The sequence below is a fragment of the Aplidium turbinatum genome, chromosome 13 (assembly GCF_918807975.1).
Source record: "Aplidium turbinatum chromosome 13, kaAplTurb1.1, whole genome shotgun sequence".
In the NCBI taxonomy this organism is placed as follows: domain Eukaryota; kingdom Metazoa; phylum Chordata; class Ascidiacea; order Aplousobranchia; family Polyclinidae; genus Aplidium; species Aplidium turbinatum.
This window is the reverse complement of record NC_137484.1, coordinates 9,037,856-9,059,396: the sequence shown is the minus strand read 5'-3', so window position 1 is coordinate 9,059,396 and position 21,541 is coordinate 9,037,856. Positions and strand designations below refer to the sequence as shown.

The 21,541-nt window shown below is 36.0% G+C and overlaps 1 protein-coding gene across 1 annotated transcript; it reads right to left on the bottom strand.

The window, feature by feature from the left end:
- Positions 1 to 1,914: 1,914 nt before the first annotated feature.
- LOC145781617 (uncharacterized) lies at positions 1,915 to 20,838 on the bottom strand. The gene is made up of 20 exons (XM_082593291.1): positions 20,820 to 20,838; positions 19,746 to 19,927; positions 19,258 to 19,477; positions 18,350 to 18,476; positions 17,400 to 17,563; positions 13,200 to 13,366; positions 12,120 to 12,276; positions 11,546 to 11,706; positions 10,433 to 10,559; positions 9,898 to 10,027; positions 8,913 to 9,151; positions 8,382 to 8,593; positions 7,783 to 7,954; positions 7,133 to 7,468; positions 6,301 to 6,562; positions 6,014 to 6,099; positions 5,224 to 5,602; positions 4,661 to 4,937; positions 3,645 to 4,244; positions 1,915 to 3,008 (listed from the first exon to the last, which is right to left on the bottom strand). Exons 1-20 carry the CDS (start codon positions 20,836 to 20,838, stop codon positions 2,817 to 2,819), a joined length of 4,209 nt encoding a protein of 1,402 aa, XP_082449417.1. The 3' UTR covers positions 1,915 to 2,816.
- Positions 20,839 to 21,541: the final 703 nt, after the last annotated feature.

The following is a 21,541-nucleotide window of genomic DNA, read 5'->3' as shown; positions in this document are numbered from 1 at the left end:
TTCATCTTTACATCTTAAGTTAAAGGAATCTTTAATCACAAGCTTCCGGTCGCAAACAAATTGATGTTTGCTTTTTACTCACCTGTGACGACTTCCTTGTTTGCTGTAGAATGTAGATAAAGGATGTTACCGGGTTATTTTACGACGAGCCTATAGACCTATTTCCTTGGGTGTGAATTGCCGCTTTATCGTCGTTTCTGCAACTCTCTGCGAACCACTGCAATACTGCATATTTCTTGACTAAGATGGCGTCACCTAGTTTGCTTACTTGTAGACTGATTGCTGAACCTAATTTTTTGCATAGTTTTCTGACCACTTGCTGCTAGGCTGTTAAAAACATGTTTTTAACACATAAAACTAAATGAAGAGGAAATATTTTTTTGTCAATATTACTTCTTGTAAAATATAGTTTTATGTCAAACGCTTAATATTAGTTACAACAAGACCTAATAATTTAATTGGCAAATCTTTGATGTGCATTTCAAGTTTACAGCGAAATGGAATTGCTTTCATTTTAATGAAATTGAAGATTTTTGTAATGAAACAAACTATTTGGTCGTGAGCAGTGATTTACTACAGGCTACAGCTAACAATGCTTAGTATTTGATCGCGGCAATGTTATCAACTTTTACGTTTCTGGGCCATGGAAATGTAGACAAGGAGCATCATCCGATTTTTGATAGTGGCCTATTTTGTCATTCGCTGGCTTAGTCTGCCGAGCGCAAAAGATGAATAGGCAGAGTTGCCATACCGTCCTTATTTCTAAGATTTGTTCTATTTTGAAGGACAATGTTTCAGAGAAATTTATTGTCCATATTTCTAAGAAATGTTGCTGTTTTAACTTGAGTCTTTAGTTCATCTTATTTTTAACAATTACAAAACTTCTATGTTTTTTTTTTGGAATGCATTAATAAGTGGTACCGATTTGAAAAGCATCCAACGCACATCAACTGGCACATCAAAACAATTGAGTACTAGAAAGTTAAGAGGTTGGCGAAGAAAACTGATCCTCCAATGACATTAAAGGATGAGTTGTTCGATGAGGTTTTGGCTGTTAATGCTCTGCTCAAAAAGAATCCAGATAATGTGTTCCGCAAGGATGAACCTGAAGACAATTGGATGAAGATCTTTACTAGAAACGACTTTTCCATTGCTCTACAAGCTGGTTAGCATCATCTTCTCCCTTTCGGAAAATTTAATTTTTCGGTTGTCTTTATTTTGGGGTCCATGTCCATGGCGACCTTGTGAATAGGGATATATAAAAAAGAGGTTAAATAAAATGGAAGTCAAGAGTGTGCGAAAGAAAAATTACTTGGCCAAAACAAAATCTTCACAAAGAAACTTAATTTAAGACAAAATTTAATTTCAGTCACTCCTAATGAAAGCATATCCCTTTGAGGTGCACTTATTCTCTACTCTAGGCTACATCTCTGATGAGGTGACTTCTGTGTAGGCCTACAATGGTTTTCTCAAATCCAAGAAAACCTTTGTCAAAAACGTCATAAACATGTTCTACACATAAAAACCTTCCAAAAATGCAATTAAGAAAAACTGGACCTTTACTGCCAGAAACGATAAAAAACGTGACCACAAAATGATATTGAAAGGAACATTTTAATATCTTGAAGACCGGTTAAATCTTAACTTTCTTTGCCGTCGTTTTGATGCCACCTCTTTTTATAGATTTGTCTACAAAGTGAAGTAAACAAGCAACTCTCTTCAGCTAAGTCAACTCTGTCAACACTCTTTTCTGCTTGAAATTGCTTCGGTTTTATCATTTTTGTGAAAGCAAGAAGCAATGTTTGATTGTCTTCAAGCAAATAAAGTATTTTATACTAGTTCTAGTATCTTGACCTGACTTCCAATAAAAATGTTTGTTTGCACAAATGGGTTTCTTCACACTGTGATGTTCACATGCAAACACAACGTTTGGCCTACACCACCAAAAAAGACTTAGGGTAACAGACCAAATTGATGATTTGATACTTCGGCTACAGCTAAACGTCTTCGACTTTTGCGAGATATGCTGTGTCAACAGGGGAAACTATTTTATTTTGCAAATCTAGAACATTGTACAAGCAAGAAGTTTGACGATTTTGAACATTAAAATGTTAAGAAAGTATAAGCAAAAACGTGGTCTTCTCGGCAGCTTCAAAACTTTCTGCCCTGAGAAGTACTAGTGTAAAAGGACACACATCTAAGATGAAATGCAGTGCTATGCAAAAATAAGAATTATTAAATTATATTATTGGTATAGTTTTAAACAAGCAACATGGGTCACTTGGAATAATTAATCTGTGCGAGATTAATTCCATAATGATTGAAAACAACGTATTTCAACAAAATAGTCATTGAAAATATTAAACTGCTACGACAAAAGCAACAACAACAGTAGCCTTACAAAATGACAAATGCAACAAAATGTGTATGTTTTTACACCATGTACCAATCAGCGATGCAACTGTAACTTGAACTACCTTTAGGCAGAAGTTAACCTCATAAACTCATAGAAATTCGCCCTTGCATCCAGTCACCAAAAAAGTAACTCCTGCAGGTTTCCCTCTAGCTTTTGTAAACAAACATGAACTATCTGCACTGGATTGACAGATGTTGACTTGTGGAAAAAATAAAAGCATCTCAACAAAGAAAACCATTATCAAATTATTGAAAAGATTCTAAAGTCAAAGAAAGGATCAGGCACCAAGGCACTTCCATAGAGCATCTCAACAATCATTTTTTTTTGCTGGGTTTCAATGTTTGGCGGCGTTGAAACAATTCAAAAATAGTAACTTTTTGGTAGTAGGCCTGTTTGCTTATTATCTTGTATCTTTTGCTTCCACTGTGGTGATATAGCCAAACTCACTAGCTTCATTGTTTTCAAGGTGTTGAGGATCGTTTTCGGCTACAGAGCTAGGAAAATTTTGACCGTGAAATAAATGAGTGACTGCGTTGTCCAGTGAAAAACTTTGCTCGGGCAGACCGGTATCTTCACCATCTTTGAAGTGGAACTAGGAAAATAATGTAAAGGTACTGTATACGTATCACTGGTCACAATAAACTATGAAAACTGATTCAGGAAAACGTAGGCGAAAAAAATCCGAAGCTGAGCTCTGATTTCTTGAATCTGGTCCGGTTTTTGAGATATGATGATATAAATTGTAATTTTTAGTAAAAGTGGCATATTTGAGGTTACGTTTGTTACATACATCATAACTTGTACTAAAGCAAGGCAAAAATAACTGAAATACATTGTACAAGAACTACGACTACAACTACAACTTTGAGTTTGACGCCTATATGTTTTCAATGCGAAATTCTTAAGAAATGGCAAATTAAAGGTAAGCTATTACTGAGCACCTTCATTGCCAAAATTGCCAAAGCTGTGCATCAAATTATAAAAATAAAAGCTCAAGTGTGGCCAGAAAACAAAGTTTTGTCATCTTATTTCTTAAACCTGATGTAGTAGAAGAAATCCGAGCGAATGTATGAAGTTATTAACATTTTCCCAGCAGCAGGCTATCACGGTCTGCTCCAGATAAACCTACCAAAGTTTTCTTAAACTTCAAAAAGAAAATTTATTTACAAATGGATCTTCGTTTATTCTACGCCTGTGGTACACTGCTAAACAATTAGTCTGTACCTACCTGTGGGAAGGTAGAATTGTCCAAGTGGTCATCGTATGAATTAGACAGGAAGTTAGCACCATTCCGACCGGGAGACAAGGAGAGATCGGGAGGGATGTTTAATGCTTCGTCTACAGTAACATAAGTATCGCATTGTTTTACATATGAAAGAGAATCGTCTTGTTCAGGAAAATCTCGACAACGTTCTTGCAACTGTTCATGACTTTTGTTGTTACGTAATTGTGGGTGACTTTGTGACGTATGGTTTCCACGAACATCCCGGTACAAAACGTCTATAGAGTCGATAGAACCCGAAGAACATTTACGAATTTCGGAGCCAACACCATTCGGAGAACTTCCTGGATTTCTATCAAAGTCACCGTCACTTGTACAATCCGTAGTGACTCCAGAAATGAACCTATTTGGGTTTGTAGTGGGCGCGAGCACATAAGACGCGACTTGTCCCACGTAACTTGGAGGATGGAATGCGAAAGCTTCTTCAGGATTCGGTTGAGTTGTTGGTCCAATATCAATGGCAGGTAAAGAAGCTTGGTTGCGATTATAACCATCATACCATGACTCTCCACGAAATCTTCTGATGTTTTGCTTTTCAACAGAGCACTGTAAATTGTAGTAAAAGGTTAGTCTGATAGTTAAAAATTAAAAAGAATTTCAAGGAAATGTAGACTAAACAATTTGATAAAGATTGAACTTTTGAGTTAAGCTATCTGAGTCTCAAAATATTTTTTTTAAGAAAAAAGGGGTTTAAGTTTTTGAAGCTACAAAAAATGCATGCTACATTGAAATGCATCGTACGTAATAATTTGATAAAATAATTCAGTTTTCTAAAGAAACATTTATATTGAAACATGGTTTAACCAATAAACTATACACAATTCCTGCGCAACCTTGAAAATATAGGAAAAAGAGTATAACTTTAGTCTTTTTCAAACTCACGTTTTTAGGCTAGTTTATAAATCAAATACAAAGTAGGCTTCTGTTTTGCATGTACGCTTAGGCCATATGTTTGAACTTACCTTGCACCTTTTATGACTTTCATTGCTTGTAAAAGCATTACTTCTTTCTTTGCAAAAACATTTGTGAATGGTATTACCAGAAGAGGCATCGTCGACATTCAATCGAGATGCAGTTGGAGTTTCTACCAGTGTTGGGCCACCTTCTTCATCAACAGCAAGCTTGGTGTACGTAATAACAGGCGGATTGTCTTGTTCGTGGTGAGAGTTGAATCTGTTGCGACTGAACTTAAAGTTTGTGAAGTTGTTTTCAGGACTAGGTGATGTATCTTCGCATTGCCTGAAAGCAAATTCAGTTGATTGCGGAGCCACTGGGCATTTCTGTAATTTCTTCATGAAACATCGTCAACTTGAAGAAAATTTAAAGTTAAAGAAAATAGAAAGCTGTCATTTTTTTCGTTTTTTTAATATTATATAGAATGTCAAACTCAATAAAACCTCCATGGTTTGTTTATTAGTTATTATTCAAGTTGCAAGAAAAACACGTTTACACAGTTTGTGCAGGTAAAACCTCTTTAGATGGGAATGAACGATTGTAGGAAAGAGATAAAGCTGTTTTGCCATACCTTACATAACCTGCCGCTGTAAAACTGTTCCCAGAGCTGCCATTGTAACTATGCGGACGGTTCCTCCGTAATCCTCCTGCGCATCGGTGAGAATATGACGCTGCCCCATTTGGATAGAGCATCATCCTCCAGAACGGTTCATTTCCTTGAACGTTTGCTTTTGCGTAGTCTCCTATGTCGCTACTGTCCGATACTAATGAAAGCAACGGGGTTATAACACTGTACGGCGAATGCTCAGAACCATCATATTGGTCTTCAGAAGGATAATGTCTTGCTGAGTTTGGCTGCTCTTTCTCCATGGCATAATTCGAGATTCCGCAGCAAGGCTTCTGTATCGAGCTAATTTTGCTTTCTAATGCTGTTTCAGGTTTGGAGTGCTCTGCAAAGTAAAACATCTCTAAGGTAACCTTTACTTCAGTGATGTAGCTAGAAAGATAATTTTAGGAAGGCAAAAGCAATTGTTGGGGTGGGACACACGTCATTCAACATGAATTACAATAGCATTAAAACGTTACAATAACATTAAAACATATTTTTAAAGGGAAGATAAAATTTTGAGGGGACAACTATCTCCCAAGCCCTTTCCTCCGTGGCTACATCCCAGCTTACAAAACGTCTTACGTCCCTACATGCAGAAAATGTTCTTGTACTGTTCTGCAAATAGCCTATTCCAGTAACGTGAGATCAGCAATTCGTTAGCCTAAAGCAGCGACAATAGATTTCAATAAAGTGCAAGTGCAAACAAATAAAGTTTGCAAAAAGATTCTTGGACATTGTTCATTCCGTCTACCTTTGTTGTTGTCTTTATTCCTCATAACGTCATTGATGTCGCGAATGTTATCTGGACTTTCATGGCTCTGAATACTTTCTGTGTCTCTGTCACAATAATGTGTTCACATTAATTGTTTTCACTATTAACTTATTTAAACTTAGAAGTATAGGCTATACGCCTGAGGTAAGAAATAGCCATTGCTCGTTTTTGAAGTAGGTCTACTAAAAAATTTTCCAAGACCATAAAACGATTGTAGGCCTACAGCCTAAATTACTTATTCAACACTTATAAAATCAGCATCGTACCTGTCTCGTGTGAAAAGAGGATTAGAATGATTTTCAACACCATTAGATGGAAGACCTTTAGAAAATTCGTTGCTTTCTGTGTTGGTAGGAAGATCAATGAATACATTCGGAATTGGGACTGGAGGCCACAGGGAATTTCTTATCATCTTCTTTAAACGCTTTCTGTAGTAATGTCCCACAAGCAAAAATATAACAACAAAGACCAAGCAAAAGGTTACTCCAACAATGATGCTAACATATCCACTCCAACTGGCATCCAAATCTGCAAACATTCACAATCTTGATCTACCTTAATTTATTATCCTATTTTAGCCTCAAGCTAGTCTTAATGTTCGCATTTTGTCACTTTTACCCTTTTTCTAGATCTCTGCTATGTTGACGTGTGTTGTTTTCATTGTGATGGTTAGAAATAAAAGACATATTCTATGTTTCTTTGAGGTAGACACAATCATCATTGGTTACGAGAAGAGCTCGTTGTGCCAGGATATCTACAGAGATTTTTCAAGATCAGGCGTTCAAGTAAGAGGGTGTCAGTGTCAAAAGATAAAATCTCTTCTCAATTTATCATCTACTATAATTGTAGCCTTGTTAAACATTCCAAAATGTTAACACAAGTGAAACAACGCTCAGTTTTAAGTTTTTGTTTGCGTCGTTCCACCATCATTTTTCTGATTGTTTTTAAGCTGTAAGATAGCCTACACTATCATAATATGTTATCGGTAAGTAGCATAGTCGTGGTGCAGCGATGCAATACAAAGCTACTATAACCTGGCGTTTCTTCTTTTGCCTGGAATTTAAAAAAGTCTGTTTCAGGCAAAGGAAAAAAACTTACTTAAAACAGCACATGCTGTTCCTTGTAATTGTCCGGTCTCTCCATACAGTCGTTCTTCAGCCATGTGGTTAAAAGCAGTCACGTTAACCCAATGAGCTGCATTTTCGTCGTCACTGGAGCACTGGATCGGTAAGTTTATTGAGGTCCGAGTAGTTATAATCTCTGTGAAATCCGAGTCGTTTATGGTGCCACTTTCACCACTTGATGAGTTTAACTTGCGACCATACTTCACTTTGTAGCCGTCCAACGGTCCATTCGGGTGGGTTGGAGGCAACCAGGTGGCATTTACGGTGTTGTCGCTTACGTTCCAATGTAATTTCACGGGAATTCCAGGTTCTTAAAAAAATAAAAATTTGTTTGCAATTTGTTCATAAATTTTGCATACTACCTGTACTGACACTTTAGTAGCCTACTTAAATGGGCATGAATCAATAAAAAGTAGCTGATATCATAAAACACATTCAAAATATCTTGAAATAGCCTACCTACTGTTACATAGGAAACGGGGATTGAAGTCAAGAAAGTCTCACCGAAAAGGGATTCAAAATTCTTTATCTTAATCATGCCCTTTTTTACAAAAACTTCATTTTTTCTTGTAGAATGTATCACAACATCAGCAGTTTTGCAAAAAAATCTGACATCTGACCTACCTCCAATTCGTGTATCCACTTGGTCAGTCACATTCGAAGCAGCAAAGCACAGCGTGGATGATGATGTTGCAGTTGGTTTGCAACAATAACCCAAGCCAAGATCATAATTGGTCGCTCCATAGATGTTCGATGTAATCTCATGATACGTAACGGCTTGAGAACAATTACCAATCTGTGAGTACGTTAGGTAACAATTAGTTTGACAGACTGAGACTACAGTGAATAGAAAGCCAGCCGTTATGACAGCAAACGTGGTTTACAATAAACTTCATTACTTTAAGTAAAGAAAAACGTTAATACATTTGTTTGAATATCCATAAATCTTAAACAATGCTTAGTAAATTGTTTTTTTTTTTTTATTTAAGAAGAAAAAAAGTAAATCATTGACAACAATAACCCAATTTGCATTTCACAGTGTTTTCTGTGTTGTGTGGATTCTTGTGTGACTTATGTCCACTTCAAAATTGAAACGAAACAACGATCATGAGATTTCAAAATAATTTTGTTTTAGAAAATCTCCCTCAAACTATCTTTTGCTACAAAAAAGTAATCAAACTACATTAGACTGGTGTACCACAATACATGCTGTATAATGTTACCAAAGAGTGAAACGGGCGGTTTCCTTGACATGAGTTGCTTTCACTGCACTCAGCCCCTGAAATAGGGGTGTACACTACTGAAAAGAACAGGTCTTTGTGAAGATTGGTGCAAACGGTTTCCTTCCATGCCCATTCTGTGTTGATTTGGTAATGCGCTTGACTTGATCCATCTGTGGCACTGAAGTTACCCGTAGTTGTTATTACAGGGTTCCCTGAAAACAACACACGCGATGAAACAAATCGTAAAAAATATCGGTTGGAGAAGAATTGCTTAAGTATGTTCATCCTATCCAGTTTTATAACAATTTAGATTAGGATCGAAGATTTAGATAAAACGGAAAGGCAAGAAAGCCAATCTTAGTGTCCAACTACAAGCATTCCAGTATCTTGCCAATGACCCAATCGCATGCTCTTAAACTGTATCGAACTGACGTCCATTCAAATGTCGTACCAGGGCTCTCAACGGTCATATTTGCAGCCACTTGAACTGTGAAAATACTTCAACATTTTTAAAAAAACAATACCGCTTACTCGTAATTATATTGCTTGACGTAGATGAAGTCAATATGTTGAATATGCCATCATGACTACTTCGAAGCACAATAGCATAGTATTGCTGGCACGGCGAGACGTCGACGCGTGGCATGATTAGCTGCCCGGCAGAACAGTTAGTCAGAACGTCATGGTTGGCATCAAAGTTACAAGCTGACACCGATTCATTTGTGGAATTAACATCAACAGTGAATATGCTGTAAAAGCCATCTGGATCCCTGTTTAAATCAAGAAAGAAATCTTGTAAAAAAGAACATAGCATCAAACAACAAGTGTTTACTACTTTACTGTAGTACGGCTGTGGGATGGCGCAGCGGATAAGGCGCTCGCTTTCCAATCATCCAATCATGCAATCCTGGTTCGACTCCCGGCTTAAGCTGGTTGTTGAAGAACACCGCTCACCTCTACCCGGGGTGTAATAAATTGGGTGGGCGTAGTTGCTGAAGAAAAGGCGGCCGAGAGAAAGGAACTGGCCACCCTACTCTTATCTGTGCCGAAGGCTTAGTATGAGAACCTTATTTTCTCATCCCCCGATGCTTGAATCAAGTATTGGACTTATCTTGTACTTGTAACTTTAAACTGATCTATTTTTTGTTACGGTAAATAGCTTTACAAGATAAATTTCACATAAGCTTATTTGTGTTGTTCTCCTGTTTGTCAGGGAAGTCACCGCCAACCCCGGATGGTAATAGGATTGACTTTTTCCCCAAAAGCTCTTACGACAACGACATATTGTCAGCCAATACTTCTCTTTAGCCTTCAAGTTTATATAATATTCTTCATATTTGACAGGCTGCCTTTTACGTGAAGGTAATAACTAATAAGACTACGATGTTCGAATGGGAACGCGTACGTTCTCATTTTCAAAGCCAGGTTGTCAGTTTGATGAAACTGTCTGGATCACCATCAGTTAGGATAATTCAAACAGAAAATTTCTTATGACGTGTGCGATAGAGTAGGGTACCTGACAGAGGAACACAATCGGACAATGCATTCATTTTCATCAGGTTGATCTGTGACGTCAGTTTTCCAGTTTATTTCTGGGGCATTGCTGGACTGTAGTGATAGTCTGACATCGTCGGTGATCGGCAATGCTATGAACGCGACATAAAATTAACAACGGTATAACGCTATAAAAGCGATTGTTTGATGGGAGAGCGACCGCGACATTATTGTGTATGCTGTGCATTCCCAAAAATAACAAGGACAAGAATGCAGTCGAATTTTTTTTTTTTTTTTGAAGTGAAGAGTGGCAGGAGAAGCGAAAAGCAAAGGAAAATAAGTTACGAAATGCTGTGGCACGACACATGCGCAGGAATGAGTTGAAAATAAAAATTTTGATCGGCAGAGAGAAGTGATTCTGAAGCGAAAAAACGGGAGCCTCAGCCACAGCACAAATAAGTCTTCATAAAACAACGTTTTTTTTTTTTTTTCATAAAACAACGAACAACGATAAGATAGTATTTTATAAATAGAAAAAAAATAAATATTTTCCTTACTTTTTTTAAGGTCAGTGGTTTCATACGTTGCTGGCGAACAACCTTTCGAGTTGCAAAAACTTCCAGCAATGACGATGCTCCCGTATCCATTCACTAAAAACGTGGCTCTATTTTCTAGCGGCGTCAGCTGCAACATCAAACTTTTTCAAAAACTCAAAAAATGCTCAGACAAATCAAATTGCCTTACCGCAAAGTTGCTTCAAAAATCATAGCCTCACAAAATAGCCACAGAACCTACAGACTACTGACATTCAGTAGTAACGTTTTTTGTAGTTGGATGAGAAACGGTCTTAATTTTAAGTCATGATGAAAACTGTGATGTTGCTTTCTTGTAATTAATTAAACTTCTTTAGGATTGATTCAGCAAAAAAAATTCCAGAGAGAAGTAGTAGTAGTCCAGTTTTAATCTGGAGATGTCCCCGTTACCGAACTACATTAAAATACTAAACTTGTTTCTGTAAAGTGTTGAAATACTTTTATCTAAAGAAAATAAATTGCTGACAAAAAGTTTCCAACTCTAGCTGGCTTCAAAATCAATCCAGTAAATTGTAAAAAAAGTCAATAAAACTTATACGATATCTTGTGTTGATGATGTCATTTTCAGTATCACTAAATAAATGTAGAAACCATAGTTTCATATAGCTGAATTGTAGAACACAATCCTCAGTTGAATTCATAATAGCAAGCTTTGCAAACTGTCATTTATGCTGTTCATTGACTTGACTAAAATATCGAAACGTTTGCCATGAGATACTTTCCAGTCAGCAAATGTCCTTTTCTACATTGATTCAACGTCTGCAGACAATTTGCTGGCTGGGAAAGGTTTACCTAACGTTTTGATGAAGTAAAGAAAATAAGAAAATGTTTTTAGCAAGCTCTACGAATGCGATAAAAAAATAAAATTAAACACAAGCACAGTGTAGCTATTTATTGGTCTGGTCGAAGCCAGAATTTATTTTGTGGCAATAGAAACAAGAGATAGTTTTACAGCAATCGCCATAACATAATAACAGAAAGCCGCCAAACAGCTGGACCAAAACAAACAAAAACATATTCTCACCCAGAATAATAGATAAAACATAAAAAAACTGTAATTGCTTTTAAACAATGCACCTGATGTGTCTTTCCAAACATGGTGTATGAAACCTTATAGTTAAAGCCGGGTTCATAATGGTGAGTGTAAGCTACCCAAAGTAATTTCACTTCCCACCGGTCAGAGGGTTCCGGAGATGAAGTGGCAGAAATGGAATCAAATAGAAATGTATCAGGTGGGACTAGGAGAAACAAAAAGTTTCGTAAAAAATGGAACAAAGCCATGATAGGTGAAATGGTGGATTTATTATTTGGCAGAATATGCATAAGCTAACTGTTTCAACTTAAGTTTTTTCTTGATTTCCTTTTGTTCGAAATTAAATTACTTAGTGAAATATTTTGCTGCCAGCAAAAGAGTTTGAGGAAAATTCGATTGGATACAACACACGCTTATACTACTACATTCTATTTTTTTCTAAGGTCTACTCAATGTTAACACAACAGAGGTTGTCCGACGTTTGTAAAACGTTGTCTTGGGTCTCATAAAAAAATATTACAAAAAATGTTAATTTTAATGAAATAATTACCACCAACAAGAAACATTAGCCTACATTAAACTCTGTCCTTAATATTGTATTTAGCAGAAGTAACTTACCACAGAACTGAGTGCTGTTCGATACCACCTCGCTCCAATCGCTATTTGAGCCACCAAGGAGACCATGAGCGTTATGAAAAGCAAGCACTTGTACGTCGTAACACGTAGATTGTGAAAGGTGTGTCAAAATAACTTCATTTTTATGTACTTCTTCTTCCTGTTACAAAGATATAGATTACAGCGTCTGTTTCCAACTTTGTTCAAGAGAATCAAAGTGAAACATTACTTTGTCTGTGTTTTGAGCCATTACTGCGGGTATGAGGTCGGCCGAAAACACTCAACGGATCTGTGTTTTAATAAAAGAAATAGGAGCTGATGTCTCTTAACTGCTATTCTGGTTCCTTGATATTATTAAGGATGGAAAGTTATACAAGGATTTAGATTTAGATATTTATATAAAAGGATCCTTCATTTAGAATGCAACCGAACAGTTAAACATAATAAGTAAACAAAATGAGTCAGGTTCGAAAACTGTGGCAGGAAGAGATTGTTAGGTTTGAAAACTGTTAAGAAGTTGTTGTTGTAGTCTTCATAGAAAATCTCACTAGTAAAGTAGTGTTAAATTATTATGTTTTCATTTAGTTGTTGTAGCTTACTTGATACTGAAGAAGCCGCCTTTACGGTGGCGAAAGCTTTATCAATAAACTATACAAGTTTCCCAACTGACTGATTTGGTTTACTCATTGGATTTGTGTTTTTTGAAGTGATATTTTTAAAGACCTTGCATAACATTATGTGGTATCGTTACAAGGAAGGGCTTTGTTCAGCATAAGCGAATGAAATGCCAAAAGTATAAGGCTGCTAAAATTGGTAAATCATTACACATGACCATAGAATTAACAACATAGAAAGAGAAGCATGAGCTGTAACGAAAAAAAGTGGGCTTCGAACTGGTTTCAAAAACAAGAAATTACAATATTCTTTTTGTTAATTCTGTGGTGATGTGTGATGATTTACCGTTAAAATCGTACGTAAAAGTTTACATAAAAGCAATTTGCAATCTTATAATATTCTAAAATATTTTTTAAAAAGCAAAAAGATTAGAAAAAGATAAGCACGGCCGTAAGCATGGTCACTTACAGTCCATTTCTCCTCATACTCAGTACGACGAGATCGAATCTTATACAATAAATTTAAATGGCTGCTTCCTTCCGGTTTTATCCAAGTCACAAACAAGCTACTGCATCTTGTTTCATCCGTGTCTCCGAATGCAGATATTCTCACGTTCGTTGGCGGAGTTAGTATTACTGAAACAAGATTTTTTTAGTTAGGATAGGAGTCCTAAAATTAACTACCAATCTAACCTAATACCTGACATCAATCAAAATTGCTTTAGAAGTCTAACGTCTTCAAATTTACTTGGAAAGAATTTTCTTTATAAGCCCGAAACAATAAGTTACAACCTGCACAGTACAGCAAGAATCCAGGCAGAAATGCCATTTTTATTGAAGTATTATGCAGCAATGCATTAGATTTTCAGTCGTTTGGACCAAATTTTTACAATAAAAAATTTCAGCCATAACGAAGCATGATGGAAAAACGGACTAACAAACCAAAATGTAATCAACAACTTACCATTCGACCCAAATGTACAACTAAATTTAGCATGCAATCACAAGCAACGTGCTTATTTGTTAATTCTATTAATATAAAGTAATTACAATACTGATTAAAAGTGGGTTATCATACCATGCTGGATATCATAACAAACCAAGCGGTTTCATGCATTTAGCAACAATTTCAATGGTTCCCTAGCTGTGCAATGTGCATCACGGAGCCTTTGAGCACTGAGAATTGCGTAACAAGTGTAAGTGTAGGACAAGTAACAAGCGTAAGTGCAAGTACCATAAAGCGTTTCTTGAAGTCTCCTTTTTATCATTATATGCTTTTATTTGCACTATAGTTCCATTGTAGTTTATTATCACAAAGATGTTCTGAGCCATTTGCCCCGAAGTCGCATCAATCTTACCACTATTGATGTGTTATTACAAATATATCGTATTGGGCAGCCATATTTTCATAGCTTAAAAAGAGGACAAGTTTTGCCAGCAACTACAATGGAAGTAGAATTATACGTTTGAAAAATCTTTTACACTTATTTTGGAGAATCATAAACCTATGCAACAAAAAAACAGACGCAAAAAAGCAAGACAAATTCATTTGTCAGGTTTGGCATGTGACTATTTTACAGTTCCCTTAACGGCCTGATTTTTTACATTCTGCAAGACTTTTTCGAATTCTATCAATTTTGGCTACCTGTCAAACTAAAAGTTTCAAAAATAATGTTTTAAAAAAATGTTTGCTCCTTCCCCAAGTGACAGTTTGACTTTCAACATCACAAGAATTGGAAAACGAGGACAATGCAACTCAGAAAATTCCAGCCAGACTGTTACCCACTTGCTAACAGTCTGATAAAACGATTTACTTACTTTTTCGCATTTTTTTACTGCTTCCCTAAGGAAACAGAAAGATTTTATATTATTACAAGTCATCAAAAAGTGACAAAAATCTGATTTGTTAAAAAATTCAGTCAAACAGCAACGATCGCTAAACTCTACTAAATCCGACAAATTAGGCAGCATCTCTAGCTTTAACTTTTTTCAGTAAGTGAAGATCAGCTTTAACGAAATTTTGAAATTACTTGAACAAAATGTGGTTGATATTGTAGGCTACACAACCGTTACGACGATAAAAACGGATTCAACTAAAAATCTATTAATTTCCTTCATCCCTAATTTCCTTGCACCATTGCGGCTGCCGGCGGCTGCATCATAAATAAAATACTTTCTATTTGCATGTATAAGCTGTAGGCTAAGTATCCACGCAACGATTTCTTTTTGCAGTAGGCTATGTTATGCATAGTGCGCTTTTAAACATTCTTTCCGATTTGCTTCAAAATAACAAACGAGCCAAACTCTTAAGTTGGTAATCAGCAACATCTGATATAACGTGGTTGAATCAATATATAATAGATCGTACCGTATAATACGACCGTAAAATATAAACACGACAAACTTTTTACAATTTTTTTGTGTTGAAGTCATATTTTTTAATGTCTTATTTCCTCGTTTTTTGATTTGTTCAATTCTGATTTCGTCACGAATTTCGTTTGTCATGAATTTGTTGATCACATTTCCTAAAACGAAGAAATTTCCTGCACAAGTGAATTCAGAGCTCTGCTCGCAATCACCGCTGACCGCCAACAACTCAACAAGGTTTACATCAGTAGGCCTACAGAAAATGCTTGGAAATCAAACACAAGCTGTCGCCGAAAAGTTACACAACAATAAAATGTGCTGGAAGCAATAAAATCCTGTTGAAAATAACAAAACGAAAAAGCTCAAAGTTCCAAAAAAGAGGACATTTGAGCATTTTTGAGTGTCCTCGAAAGACCATTCATTTTTCTTGAAAAAGAGGATATATGGTCGCCTTATTGCTGTATGCCTACTATAATTTCAGTTATAATTTCTTTTGAAAAAGGTTGGCAAAGATTATTAGATTTGAAACAGAATCTCAAAAAAAATGTAGTAGGGAACCATTGGTCGTTTTTTTAAACGTCACGCATTGGATCTACTCCTCATAACCACCCTAAAAACACTGAAGCGTTTCTGATGCAGCTTACTACAATGAAAATTGCGCAAAACGCAACCGAAAACTGCTGCTCATAGAAAATTTTCACTTTACAACAGCAAAGCGTTAAATGAAGGCTTTTAACTCAAGTAAGACAACTCGTGTAATAGCCTATTAGTAGCCTACCAGATGTAAAATGCAATTATTGTTCACGGTCGGTTCTTGTTAATGCGTTTGCAAAGTAGGCTATTGGAGATCATAATAGCAGCCACGGTTTCGACAAGCCTTCTTCAGCTACTAACTTACAGCGCTTGCCATTTGCCGATCTAATGCATAGTTTTAAAGGTTTTATGCAACGGCTTCAGAATATTAGTGAAAGCTTATCATAAATGCTTTAAATAGCGTTTAAGGTTAAAAACAGTGCAACACTCCTGGAAACTGCAAGGTACACTCTGTCTTGACATGCTTTTATCATGAGTTACGCAAGGTTTTTACCACGATTATTCGGTAAAATTTCTTCAAGAATTGAGCTGTTTGAACCCAAAGCGTTATTTGCGTGTAATCTTGAATGGTATGTTTCCGGACGAGGCAAAGAAATTCGGGTTTTAACTCTGCATCGAACGACACTTGATGACTTTGCAACAACAGATGAGCTGTGGCTGTAGTTGGAACCGTTTAGTTTTTCTTCATGGAAATGTACCACAGTGCAAGTGGTATTATAAATCACATTCCCCGAACTTGAAACTTCAGTTGAAGTATGGAATCTATGGCGGTTCGATTTCCTTTTTAAAATATAAGATTTGATTTAGACATAAATATTTTGGTAGGATAAATTATTATCGCACAACTATTTTAAAAGTATGGTATTTTACCATAATACACATATAGGCTATATCTTAAACCAGTGTTGTGTAATGTGTATGACTCAGACCGTTAGACAATGCAGTATCTCTATTCTTATTGGCGTCCATCCCGTTGAGCTTCTTTGTCAAGAAGCCACTCACCCCTCCCCCACAGTTGACAAACACTGGAACCAAACCAACTACTTCATCCAAGGCCAACCAAGGTGTCTAGATTTACGAATGAACTACCTCATTGACAACTCAAGATATTTCCGTTAAGCATCTGCTATTCAGATTCACTCCTGGTGGTTTAAACTTTAAAATTTCAACCGGAAGGAAGCAAGTAAACCTTTGCGTCTACTATCATCTTTGATTAGGTTCCTTGTACTTGTAGTATCACCGCAGATAATGAGCGTTGTTAAAAAAGAACGCTTCATTCCTCGGTACGGTAGCATGAAAAAGTAGCTAAGGATTGGAAATAGTGCGTTGATAGGCTACAGTCATAATGTAAAACGATACCGCAATAACTTTGTTTTCTTTTGGTGCATGTGGTTTAGGCTACAAACAGTCCAACACAGTATCTCAAACAAGGTTACTTTCCTCAGAATTATAGAAGAGTGCAAGCATGGCCAATACCGTGAAGACTTTACCTTTCGTATTCACCCGTCTACTAATATTGTCTTTATTCGGTAATTAATCTTTAAGTTTTCCATTAATTGCAACGCCAATTACCTGATTTAAATTTATTTTGTTCAATTTGATTTTGAAAGCATGCATTGGATTGATGAAAGAAAACGGTAAAAATCAGCTAAATTATATTGTCATTGATTCTTCAAAGAAGCATAGACTAGTTGCTTAAATCGTATACCACAAAATGCCGGAGTAAATGGCCATATCTCAGAGCGTGAGAAATTTAACGCATTGGAAGCTGTAATTTGGACATCGTAAACAAAAGTAAAGGTTGACGTCACATCAAAGCAGATGGAAGCTGCCATTGTCATTGTCGAGTGACTTTCGATTTCCAAACCTTTTCTGTGAAAAACTTGTTGTTATAGTTTAATCAGTGACAACAGCAAAAGTTCTTAAGTTTTAATACAAACAGCGTAATTGCTGCTAAAACTGTAAGTTGAAATATGGGTCAGGGAAATGGCTGATTAACTTCGTTGAATGTGAAACTATCAATGCGCATACAATCAAAAATCGCTTTTTTAACTCATTTTTGATTTAATGTCAATCATTCATTGATGAGCATTTCACATTGCACGTTATCACACTCGTTGCAGTTTTCACAGGGCAGCTGTCAGGAAGAACCAACCTTTCGGGCCATAATTTGGTCACTTCTGTTCTTGGAGTTACCTGGCTACTATTTTTTTGCAATACTTCAAACTTTGGTGATATTTTGCTTGAATGTATATTTTTTAGCAAGAAGCCGCAGTTTGTGTGGTGAAAGCTCTATCTCTAACAGAAAGCAAGATGAATTAGATGACGCTTTTCACAGCTTTATTCTAGAGTTTAGACTAGAGCTAGACATTTGTAAAGGTCTGACGTTTCACATTAAAAAGTTGTGTTTCTGAAAAACTTATCTTGTAAAAATATTGAGATTAAAGCATGTTTGGGATGCTTAATGATCATCAAAGATGATTAATTATTATGTTTTTTTTAAGTAAGTAGGCTTATTTGCCGGTTTTAGACAAGCGAAGGCTACAGCACGAGAAATAAACTTCTTTGAAGCGGATTTCAAATTTCAGGCATGACAACGAAAAGTGAAAACAAAAGCTAACAAACATTTCCTAGGAACAGATATTCCAGCAAACTCACGTTATGTTGTAAAACACTTGATATGTTGTGTTGATGTATGTCGGTCTTCCAACATTCCAACTACAATTCATGTACTGCAAGTATGGATCCGTAAAGCAACGCAAGAGTTCAGGTTTGTCAGGGGGATCTGATCAAGAATTTAGTTGATATGTGACAAAGTTATACAATGGTTTTTCTAAACTAAAATACAAAAACATTAAATGTAAATTATTCATTGCCTAACAATGAAGAATTACTCTTTTAAAATCTTTTTACAACCAAAATTCACGATGCTCAACAACATAGCTTTGTTCTGGGAAATAAAAGGTAATTAGGCTTTTGCTGACTCAATCTGTCTTCATAGGCAGATAAAACCTAACAACCACACGGCATTTAAAATAACATAATAACATGACAATAAGCTAAAAATTACAAAGTTTTTGACTTTACTAATGTTAACCTTTAAATACCTGACTGATGTGATACTTAAATTGAAATTACAAAACTGATCTACATACACAAAATCAAAAAAAGAACCGCATAAGAATGAAACTGCAAGACATGTGATGCGTGTTTTTGCCTTGCTCAATTAAGTGTCGTGTGATTTTCCCTCTCCTCTGGCTTGCAGTTTCATTCTTATGCATTTCTTTTTTTTGATTTTGTGTATGTAGATCAGTTTTGTAATTTCAATTTATGTAAAACATCGGTCAGCTAACATGGCTAGCTAGGGCTAACGTGAGTATAGCCGAAAACGTTTGTATTTTAAGTTTATTGTCAAGTTATCGCATTACATTAAATGCAGTGTGGTTTTTAGGTTTTTTTGTCTATGAATCAGAAAAATCAAGTCTTTACTAAAATTGTAGGCCATTACAATCTGTCTCCCACACAGATTTAAGTTTCCATGATTTGTTTTCTAGCTAGCTACTTACATCCAACGGATAGCTCAGTTTGGTCCAATGGCGCTTTACTTTCTTTGAAAAAACACCCGTACAGTCCACTTGAGTTAACCGCAACGTTGTAGAGAAAAAGGTTGGAAATAACAGTTTTCCGAGTTTTCTGGTTATGTGCAAACACCTTGTTTTGTGAACCAAGCTGCTTTTGACTGTCACCCAACCTTTCATTTTTCAAGTAAACCCATTCTGCACTATCCTGAAATTACAACTACGATTAAATAGACAGACTACTCTGCAAAAACAGTGTGGTGAATGTAGCCTTATAGCTCTGCTTCAAATGCACCTTTTCTTCTTGACAGTTGGCAGTAAATATTTATAAAGTAATTGGTCTTTGCTTGAAAAACACTTGAATTTAAAGATACAAAAATTTTAGACTAAACATAGCTAAGTTAGTTAATGCAATTAAAATAAACAATCTTAAGTAGCCGGCCAACTCAACTTCTATTGATAAGCTTACAACATACCTGTGGCTTCCATTTCCACACAATGACAACGCCTTTTCTCACTTCGGAATATGTTACAAATTCCGCTTCTGTTGCCGTGCAATTGATTGAAATATCTGTACCAACTTCTGCAGTAAATTCTTTAGCTTCCTTGAGGCTACGATTTGCTGACAAAGGATCTAATAGTTCCACGCTTTCAATAACTAGCAACAGTATTACACAAAAAATTGAAAAAGGCTGTGGCAGTGATCTCTTGTGGTTTTTCGACTTCATCAGTTTTGATTTACAAATGCTTGTCGTCTGAAATAAAAAAACAAACATATTGTGAAGTTACGTGGTTTACAAATAACTTTAACTGTACCGTAAACAGAGGACTGACAATAATTTAATAGGATTGAATTGCATTATTCAAAACAAATACAATACACTAACGGACTAACAACATAATAAATTCAAATTTTTGGCAAAAACTCTTTGCCCTCATCAAGATATACCTAATACGTCTAAACATAAAACAAATAACTGTAAATAAATGTAATGACAAGTAACTGAACAAAGAACTGCAATACGCACTGAGTTAAGCACAAACATAACTGAAGAATAGGCTACCAAAGGTGTTACTGTTAGTTAACATTTTGTTGTAACGTATAGCCTACTGGAGTGTAGTCACTAGACAGGATTGCGAGATAGCGAGATGCAACAAAAAACTATCCGAGGAAGCGATTGTGAGAAGAAGCAAACGTGATCTAATATAAATTCAGTGAAAACCCCTCCAGCAAATAATTGCTTGTTGAAGTGAGGTTTGCGTTGTTTGAATAATGTTTGAAAAAGATCTTATAAAAAGCCTAATTAGCTGAAAATTATAACCAAAACTTTGCCACGGATATAGCCTTGGGAATTTGTGCTGCGATAAGTCTGACAACTTTCAGTTGCCTGATTAAAACTAACTTTATCATGTGTATTTTTATCACACAACGTATGAAGAAATATTATAAACATAGGCTTCGATTTTGTGTGCTTTGTTGGTTACTCAGTTTACTTTTGATATTATCCCAGTTCCCAGCAATCCATCAACAGGCTTGATGTTTGCTCAACCTTGCTCACGCATTGCCATGCTCATAATCGTCACAAAAACTTGATTGGTTACTTATGTTGATACCTTCTTTACCAGAACATGAGTGAAGTGGGCCTATTTTCTTTGATTGCCATTTTTTACAAAAATTTATCAATGTGTGGCACTATGTGTTGTGTTACTTCGTTACGTACCACAAACCTAAGTTGTTTCTGATAGAACACAAGGGTCGACTTGCCTTCGCTGAGCACCCCAACAGCGGAAGCTCACACTCTCGCATGTAAGGCAACGTCGACCAACGGGTGTGAGGACTAGCGACCCTCCCCCGTAAATGTTTCTTAAAAAGTGCAAAGGCTAAGTTATAACTTTTTGAATCTTTATTCTCGGACTGACAAAACCTTGATTGGTTTTTCCTGGTAGTTTCGCAAACCTAATAGAAGTGCCAAAAATTGAAGCAGGTCATTGAAAACTGTAACACATCAATAATGCTATTTAATCCTATTAAGTTATTGTTAGTCATCTATATATGGTATTGTAACAGATCAGTTTAAAAAAAATGACATATCGCATTTTTACACAAAATGCTTCAATTGTAGTCAATCATTTAATTATAAAAGAACGACCACAACGAGTCGGCGAAGACGATACACACGGAGGAGGGTCTGGAGAATTCCCCCCAGAAATTTGTAAAAAAAAAACAACAACTCAAAATTGCGCTTTCTGTAAGTAGTTTCAACCTAAATCA